Below are 9272 nucleotides of genomic sequence, written 5' to 3'. Positions count from 1 at the left end.
GTGCACGCTGGCACTGGTGGGACTCTAGGAGCCCAGACGGAGAAGGAAGGTGTCTGCCCACGAACAGGGAGCAGCTGAGAGTAGGAGCTGCGGCTGGACCCACCTGTGCCACCCCAGGGCCGGGCGGTACAGTCAAGTAAACCAGGCTCCTCCAGCTTGTCTCCTCCTCTGTGTAACGAGTACCTGCCTCAGTGACTGGTGTAAAGATTATACGGGTGCTTAGCACAGCACCTGGTGCACAGGAAGCTCTTAAATACCCACCCACTGAGCTTTCAGTGGTTTCACAGAGGGGGTGGCTGAGCAGCTGAGGACGCGAGTTAGGATTTCATTACATTATTCATCTGCCCCTTTGGCCACTGCCATCCTAGTCCCAAACGGCTGGGGTTGGTTGGGGCAGAGGCTGGGACCTGCCGGACTAGGGGGAGGCAAGTGAGGCATTTCAGATGCAACTTTTAAGGAACGTAGGGCCAAAAAACTCAATAAGGAAGAGAAAGTATTTTAACGCAATACTGTAAAAAACAATTAATGCAAAACCCGATGATGAGTAAAATATCAAAATTTAAAATAAAGACAGGATTCGACCTTGTACTTGCACGACCCTGCCTCCCTCGCCTCAACCTAATCTCGGCGCGGGACCCGGGAGGGGTGACTGCCTGCCTCTTCAAGGAGTTCATCATTACCTTGTACGAGAAGAAGAGGCCGCACAAGCCCTCCACTCCCCACCTCCCCCAGCGTACGTCGCCGCACAGGTGCCTCGGAGCCCAGGTGCCCCACGCGGCGGGCGTGCGGGCGTGCGGGAGGGCGGCCGGCAGCACTGCCGCCACGCCCCAGCGCCGAGTCAGTTTCGGGTTTCGACTCGCCGCGCCTGCGCAAAGGGGGCCGGGCTTGGCCCACCCGGGGCCAGCCCGCGCGCGCTCCGCCCCCGGGCTATGTAAGGCGGCGCCCAGTGGGGTCGCGTCACCGCTACACTCCGTGTCCCTCCGCGCAGGCGGGCGGCCCCGGAGAGCTGGTGCTGTGACGGCGGCGCCCCCTCCTCATCATGGTAAGCGGGCGCGGGAAGGCCGGGAGGGGAGCAAGCAAACCGGGCCGGGGTGGCACCTTAACGGAAAACGGGAGTATTGGGGAATTTGGGAGAGGAAGTGGCATGCAAATGAGGACCCGAAGTTCCGCAGTTGAGTCGGGGCTTTCTTGGCCCTCCGGTACAGGCCTGAGGTAGGGGTGATGCTGGGAGAGTGGGGAGTGCGGACGGACCTGGAGGAGGAAGGGAACCGCTCTGCAGAAGGTGCTGCCCCGGAGCCGACCCGGCTGGCGGGTGGGCCGGGGTAGCATGCGCTGGGCCCGCGCTGGGCTGGCGTTCGGCGCCCTCCCCTGCCCAGGGCCTTGTCTGAGATAAAGGTACGCCAGCCGAGCACTCAGGGTGCTGGCGGGAGGTGGGGCCTCGCGGTTTAGAGGAGAAGGCGCTGTACAGTAAAAACTACTGATTGTCACCTGTGGGTTTTAGCAGGCAGGAAAACAAGTGACTCAGGTGCTGCTGACACACAGCAAGGGGTGAGCAGAGCTAGACCCTGGACGCAGGTGCCCTGAACCGCCCAGTCCTGGGGCAGGCACAAAGACCACGACTTTGTGGGGGGTCCAAGGGAGAGGAGGAGGAGGTGGCAGGCGTGCTGAATGAAGCCCTTTGTCTAGCGCTCTCCTGCCCTGCCCCCCGCCAGCCCTTCTGTGGGACCATTGTCCCCCCATCCCAGACAAGAGAGTATTATCTGTCACTGGCATTGTTGGGGGAAGGGAGGCGGTCTTTGGGTGACCCTTCTCCACCCTCACCCTGCTCTGTGCCCTCAGGGCCACGGCCGCTATGGCTTTGCCCAGATATAGAGCCCCCCACCTCCAAAGAGGTCATCCTTAATAAGTGCCAGGAATATAAAGTTAGGGTTCACTCCTAGAAACGCAGGCTTCAGGCCCGCCCCTGCACGCACTTCCAGCACCGTTTTCCTTTCGAGGTGGCAGCAGTGGGCGATCCTTGAGGCTAATCCTTGAGGCTACGGTTCTCACTAGAGGAAAGAGTTTAGGACCGCTCAGACAAGCATTCCTCTCCATCCTGCAAAGCCAGAAGCCATCAGGTCTCGAGGACCGAGGAGAGACATCCAGCAACCCAAGGCTTGGAAGGGTGCCCAAGGCACCAGGGGTGCCTGTCAATCAGGGCCGTAGCACCTGAGCCAGCTGGGGTTCCCGGTTAGAAAGAGGCCAGAGACAAGGAGGCGAAGCTGGCGGGGTGGCCCTGAGTGACCTGGCTGATGTCTGTCTTCCCCTCCTCACACAGAATAGAGGCTTCTCCCGAAAGAGCCAAACGTTCCTGCCCAAGATCTTCTTCCGCAAAATGTCATCCTCAGGGGCCAAGGACAAGCCAGAGCTGCAGTTTCCCTTCCTGCAGGACGAGGAGACGGTGGCCGCACTGCAGGAATGCAAAACGCTCTTCATCCTGCGCGGCCTGCCCGGGAGCGGCAAGTCCACGCTGGCCCGGAGCATCGTGGACAGGTACCGGGATGGCACCAAGATGGTGTCCGCCGACACCTACAAGATCAACCCCGGTGCCCGGGGGGCCTTCTCCGAGGAGTACAAGCAGCTGGATGAGGACCTGGCTGCTTACTGCCGCCGGGACGTCCGGGTCCTCGTGCTGGATGACACCAACCACGAGCGGGAGCGGCTGGAACAACTCTTTGAGCTGGCCGACCAGTACCAGTACCAGGTGGTGCTGGTGGAGCCCAAGACGGCGTGGCGGCTGGACTGTGCCCAGCTCAAGGAGAAGAACCAGTGGCAGCTGTCAGCCGACGATCTGAAGAAGCTGAAGCCTGGTTTGGAGAAGGACTTCCTGCCGCTCTACTTCGGCTGGTTCCTGACCAGGAAGAGTTCCGAGGGCCTCCGCAAAGCCGGCCAGGCCTTCCTCGAGGAGCTGGGCAACCACAAGGCCTTCAAGAAGGAGCTGCGACACTGTAGGTGGCGGGGTGGGGGCGGGTGGGGGCAGTTAGCCTTATTTGTAAGCTCCTCTTGCTGGGCACAGGGTGCTGCGTGCCCGGGGCCATTGTTCTCAAAGCACTGGGGGAGGCAGGGGGCTCACCTGGTACCGGCAGAGGCCGCTTTGGGTGGTGGACGCTCCGTGGGTTACGGGAGAGGCGTTTGCCAGGCACCTTCCCTCTCACCGCACCCTTCCTCCTGCCCTCTGCTCCCCATCTGCGCTCTCCCAGCCTGGATCGAGGCCACTGACCCCGTCTTAGAGGTGGGAAAAACAAATTACTTACTACATCAACATTTCGTAAAACCTTGGAGGGAGAATCTGGTCCGATGTTCTCAAACTCATTTTTAGCAGCAGAACTATTTTCTAGAATAGAATATGCCATGCAGCCCTAAGCTGCAGAAAAATGACAACTTGGACTATTGTGACTCCACTGGCGATGGTTCCCAGGCCTTGAGCTATCCAGCGCACCTCCTGTGGCATCCCACAGCTCCAGAGAAGAGTCTCCCTAGTCTAGCCCCTCGTTTTTGCAGATGGGAAAATGCCCAGAAGGGTTGCGGGGTTTGCCCAAAGCTGTAGTGAAAGCTCGACTCTGTTGCCTCTAGAGGGGCCTCCCCTTACTGGGTTGGACCAGGGTTCGCTCCTGCAGGGGCTGTTTGCTCCATCGAGAGGGGAGGTTTGGGATAGGGAAGGACCCTGGTGGCCCTCCTTCTCCAGTGGCCCTTTGGGGAATATGTCACCCACTCCCACTAATCATCTGTTCTTCCTTTAACTCATTCCTAGTTCCCCCTGATGTTAGACTATCTTCATACTTGAAATATCCCCACCCGTGTTTCTTTGCATTGTCAGAGGTAATTTGTGCCGGTATAAGTTCTCAGAGAACTCTTATCTCGGCTCCTAAAATTCGAATGCTGGGAAACCGGGGAACTGTGGTACCTGCACCAGCCGGGCGTGAGCCCTTTACCCGTGAAGAGCGTGGCAGAGAAGCTCCCAAGGCAGGGCTCCTAGTTAGAGCTGGTTCTGCCCTGGAGATTGCCTCTTGAAGCTGCTTTTACCATTAAAAACTGGGATCCTTCTGCCCAGGACACAGCAGGAGAAATGTAATGGGCCACAAACAAGGCCTGCCCTCAGTGTAGAGGTCTCCCTCCCCTGTGGAGGGTGAGCGACGTCCTTCACAGGGATTCAACCCTGGGGGTAAACAGGAAAAGCCTAGTGACTCTGAAGCTAGCCATGACAAGGCTTGAAGTCTGGAAATTGAAATCACAGATACCCCAAGTCTCATCGAAACTACCAGCCGCATAATGTCATCCTGTTACCTCCCAAGACCCTTCCTGCACCAGGCCCATTGTAGGCTTGCTTTCGCCAAACAAGGCTGTAAGCTACCTATTATTACAGTGACCAGGTAACTTCTTGTTCAAGTGGCCGCTGAGTGAAATGGGGCACGACTAATACTTACCTAGGTGGTCTTGGGAAAACTGGGATGTGTGGCCACCCCAAGTTGTATTTGATTGACAGGTTAGGGTCCATCACTTGCCCCAGGTCCACAGGCTTGGAAGTGGGCTGGATGTTAATTATGCTGTTTCGGGCTCCTTCCATTATACCACACAGTTCCCAACCTCTTTTTTCTTTCTGCCCCATTTTTCATGAGCTGCTTCCCTCTTTCCAGATGCGTAGCTAGTGCAGTTCAGATTCCCGTGGCATATGCCGCCTACCCCTGGGTTACAAGTGCCTTAGTTTTCACATCTGGGTAAGAGACGTAAACATCTGCAGAACATAAAGCAGGGAACGCGTATCAACACCTTTTCATAGCTCCAGAGTTGCTATTTGACCAACTAATGGATGGTAGTGGATCGCTCAGTTACAGTGGATTGCAAATTTATACCTAATGTCTGATTTGTTTCCTCTGGGTCTCCCATGGTCTTGGTGATAGATGTTGCAATGCCCCTGCTCTCCCGCCCTGACTGCCCCACTCTCTCTCCCTTCAGTTGTCTCTGGGGATGAGCCCAGGGAGAAGATGGAACTGGTCACCTACTTTGGGAAGAGACCCCCGGGCGTGCTGCACTGCACAACCAAGTTCTGTGACTATGGGAAGGCCGCTGGGGCAGACGAGTACGCCCAGCAGGATGTGAGTGCTCCTCGGGGACACCTGGCTGAGGTGGGGAGAGGGCAGGGTCTTCTGGAGATGGGTACCGGCTCAAGGCAGGGACCACAAACCAGACAGCCTCTCAGGAAAAGAGGCAGCTCCATCCCCAGCTCACCGAAGCCTGTGTAGTGCCCCGCAGGGCCTGCCCATCAGAGCCTGTTGCTTCTGCAGATGCGCAGAGAATGCTTGTTGGCAGCAGCTCCTGCTCTGGCCTCTAAGCCTGTGTTCAGTTCCAAAGGCTAGAAGTCCCTTACCCCCAGTCTGAAGCCTGGCTGCGCTCTGAAGTGGGGAGTGTCGACAGGGAGGCTTATTGGCTTAGGGGTACCAGCCCCGCCCACAGCCTCTGACATGGGATCCTTAACCACCGGGCCTGGCCGACTCCAGCCTCCTTCAGGTTGCCTTCACAGCAAGGCCGTCCCTGACCCTCTGCCAGCTCCCCCACTTCTCTGCCTAGGTTAACGCAGCCATTTTGTTTATTCATTGGTCTCCTCCCACACGAATGGAAGCTCCCTGAGGGCAGCACTATTTACAGTGTGGCTCACCTTGTATCCTTAGCACCTACCACAGCTGCATGAATGAACACAGCACTTTCACTCCCATCTCTGTTCATTCATTTAGCAGTGTTTATTAAGCACCTGTTATGCACTAGACACTGTTAGGACCAGGGGGTGTGAGCAAAATAGGGAAGATTTCATGGTCAAAATCGGAGAGATGGGCTTTTTCAGAGAATCAGATATAATGTAAGCCAAAGTGTATGGAGTCGATTTGGATCAAAGTCCTTTATTTCCGACCTCACCCCACCCTCCAGGATAGTGCCTGGATACCAGGGTGCTTTCACAGGGTGAGTCGAGTAGTAACGACAACAGCCCTTGTCAGGCTCTTCTTTTTTTTTTTTTTGCGGTACGCGAGCCTCTCACTGTTGTGGCCTCTCCCGTTGCGGAGCACAGGCTCCGGACGCGCAGGCTCAGCGGCCATGGCTCATGGGCCCAGCCGCTCTGCGGCATGTGGGGTCTTCCCGGACCGGGGCACGAACCCGTGTCCCCTGCATCGGCAGGCGGACTCTCAAACAGTGCACCACCAGGGAAGCCCCAGGCTCTTCTTTAGTCCTCACGCTGAGGAAGGTTCTAGCCTCAGCTGTCTCTTACAGGTGAATGAGCCCTGAAGCTAGTGGGTGGGGAGCCCGGCCTGAGCTCAAGAAGCCTTGCGTCTCACGCCTGCTCTCTCCTGCCTCTCTGGCACCTTCATTTTTTCAAGCAGCCTGGACAGTGTCAGTGGAAAGACATCCTGCCAGCACATGGCCGTGGATGTGGATGTCTGCGGGCTCTGCTCGGTGGCACTCACTGTCCTCTCTTGATGCCGCCACCTCCAGCTCAGTCCTCTGTCCTCTCTCCGTAGGTGGTGAAGAAATCCTACGGCAAGGCCTTCACGCTGACCATCTCTGCCCTCTTTGTGACACCCAAGACGACGGGAGCCCGGGTAGAGCTGAGTGAGCAGGAGCTGGCCTTGTGGCCGAACGACGTGGACAAGCTGTCCCCCTCTGACAGCCTGGCACGGGGCAGCCGCGCGCACATCACCCTGGGCTGCGCGGGTGATGTGGAAGCCGTGCAGACGGGTATTGACCTGCTAGAGATTGTGAAGCAGGAGAAGGGGGGTAACCGCGGCGAGGAGGTGGGTGAGCTCAGCCGGGGCAAGCTCTACTCCTTGGGCAGTGGGCGCTGGATGCTGAACCTGGCCAAGAAGATGGAGGTCAGGGCCATCTTCACGGGGTACTACGGGAAGGGCAAGGCCGTGCCCACACGGGGCGGCCGCAAGGGTGGCGCCGTTCAGTCCTGCACCATCATCTGAGTGTTCCCGGGCCACAGGCCCCCGCTCTTTTCAAGGGAATGGGGAGGAGAGGGAAGCATCCCTCTGCTTGATTTTTGGTTTAAGATTTTTCTTTTTCTTTTTTTTTACTCAGTTAACCTTCTTGTAACTTTTTAAAAACGTGTAAAATAACTGCTCTTTTTTCCTGCCCACCCCCTTCCCCTCTAACGCTCAAGCTCTCAACACAAGGGGGTGGGTAGGCGCCATTCAGGAACCTGGACCAAAGCTGACGAGGCTGGGCCAGAGTTGGGCCTGGACCGGAGCCACGACCCCAAGCCCCGCTTACAGTTGCTGGGCCCCTAGGCCCACTGCCCCACACGGGGCCGGCTAGTGGGGAGGGACACCCCAGCGCTGCTCGTATTCACGGGGTGGTCACCACGGCCACAGAAGACTAGTGGTGGATTTGAGACGGGATGATCCCTGGGCTTTGATCCCATTTCTTAATCAGTGTAGCCCCAGAAAGCCTGGGGCTATTTACCGGGGTAGAAAAGGGGTTTTTACCTTCCACCTTTGGTCCTAAGTGCCTGTCCCCTCCTCACACTGTAACTAGGTAACAGTTTGATACTAGGGAAGAAAACAATAAGCAGCAGCCACATCCCAGGCTGGCTACAGGTCTCACCCCAGGAAGCGGGTGGGCTGCCATCCTTCCAGGGGCGTAGCTCTGTCGTGTGGATGGGGAGATCAGGGCCAGAGACAGCGCCTCGGTGGGAGAGCTCCAATCTTGCTGTCTGCCCAGCCCATCTTGCCTCCTTGGTGCCTCTGGAGGCCTCTGTGCCTCCGCTAAAGGGGGTCAGTGGGTACCAAGAGCCAATGGAGTGGCCCCCAGCAGTTTCGTGCCAAGCCCCACCCGGTGCCTCTGGGAAGGGGCTTTTAACATCGCTGCAGGTGCTGTGGTTCCTGGGGTGCCCTCTGCTGTCCTCTGCTCAGTAACAGGGCCTTGCTAATCGGGTTGTCACTTGACAGAAGTGCCCGGGATTTTAGTTACTATCCTGGCTTTGCCCAACCTCAGCAACTTGTAAGACTGATAATGAAATAAATCGTGTTAATCCTAGCTGCGTGCAGTCTCTCTCGCCCTCTGTGCCCAGCTCAGTCTCCCTGGGGCAAGGGCAGGGTGCATCAGGACTGCCTTTGTCCCCAGCTTGGGGCCATCGGTCCTGTCTCCCCTCTGCGGGCTGAGCACAGCTGCGGCGAGGCTGGGCAGTGGAACACTGTTGGCTTTCACGAGGAGGCAGAAGGGAGAGAGGCTGGTCTTGGATGCACACAGGCAGTGGGAGTTGGCCGGCGTGAGGGACGTGGAGCACAGAGCTGCCACCCCCCAGCAACTGGGCACAGGCCCACAGGTGTGCCTGCGGTTCTCTAGGGAAGGCCACCTTCAGATCAGTGCCACTTCAAACACAAGGGAAGAGCTGACTCTTCCAAGCCAACAGGGGCCTGGATGGCTACATGGGAACCTCCCAGGCCTCACGCAGTCAGCATTTCAGCGCAGCTTTGGCACTAAAGGGGGAAGACTGAAAAGAAAGGGGCAGAGGCTCAGATGGAAGAGAAATAGCTATTTGGGCCAAGGTCTTTACCCAGCCATCTCTACTTACCCAAAGCACCAAAATCAGAGCTTCAGCCAAAGCTTCAAGTGTGTCTGCCTGGAACTGAAATTATTCACCACAAACACAAAAGCTTGACCTGAACAGCATGACATATACCACTGCTTCGTCCCCCTGCTTGCCTCCCATACAGGAAGGGACACCAGTGGAGAAGTCAAGGGGCGTTTGCTAAGAATGCTGTTTCCAGCTAAGTGAGCTGACGTCAGCGCCCAGATCCCTGCACCCAGGAGCTGCCTGTCCCACTTGGAAAGGGTCTGAGGGTCAAAAAGGCAGGATTTTGTCCTTGTCACCATCTCCCTCAAGCAGTGAGAACTCAGAGCCCGTGTAAACCTCTGAGTTAGCCCAGCCTGACACCTGGCACCCACTTTGGACACATGCAGCTTCTAGTGATTTCTGGTGGCCCTACCATAAAATGTGTTTTCTGAACTCGCTGCCCCATGACTGGCATCAGGCTGGGCACGGCAGCATCCCCAGGGCCTGCTCAGCACTCCCATGCCAAGCCGATTTGGGGGCAGCCAGCACCCCACCTGCCCCCAGGTGCCCCCACCCCTCGTGGGGTGGCTCGCGGAGCCTAAAGTCCACGTGGGCATCAGCTCCGTGCTGGGGGCTCAGCTCTGGCCCACTGACTCTGGAGTGACACAAAGCAGTTGCCAGAGCAAAG

The 9272-nt window shown here is 57.5% G+C and overlaps 1 protein-coding gene across 1 annotated transcript; it reads left to right on the top strand.

Moving 5' to 3' along the window:
• The first annotated feature begins 888 nt into the window (after positions 1 to 888).
• CNP (2',3'-cyclic nucleotide 3' phosphodiesterase) lies at positions 889 to 8064 on the top strand. The gene is made up of 4 exons (XM_030839856.2): positions 889 to 1042; positions 2318 to 2987; positions 4993 to 5132; positions 6546 to 8064. Exons 1-4 carry the CDS (start codon positions 1040 to 1042, stop codon positions 6993 to 6995), a joined length of 1263 nt encoding a protein of 420 aa, XP_030695716.1. The 5' UTR covers positions 889 to 1039; the 3' UTR covers positions 6996 to 8064.
• Positions 8065 to 9272: the final 1208 nt, after the last annotated feature.

This window comes from Globicephala melas, chromosome 20 (assembly GCF_963455315.2).
Source record: "Globicephala melas chromosome 20, mGloMel1.2, whole genome shotgun sequence".
NCBI classification, from domain to species: Eukaryota; Metazoa; Chordata; class Mammalia; order Artiodactyla; family Delphinidae; genus Globicephala; species Globicephala melas.
Note: the sequence above shows the minus strand (reverse complement) of the source record. Positions and strands in the feature narration are given on the sequence as shown.

Bases quoted from the DNA above. Each gene is read 5' to 3' on its own strand.
- CNP (XM_030839856.2), top strand. The intron at 2,988-4,992 runs GTAGGTGGCGGG...CTCTCCCTTCAG, and splicing joins CAAGAAGGAGCTGCGACACT to TTGTCTCTGGGGATGAGCCC. The intron at 5,133-6,545 runs GTGAGTGCTCCT...CTCTCTCCGTAG, and splicing joins ACGAGTACGCCCAGCAGGAT to GTGGTGAAGAAATCCTACGG.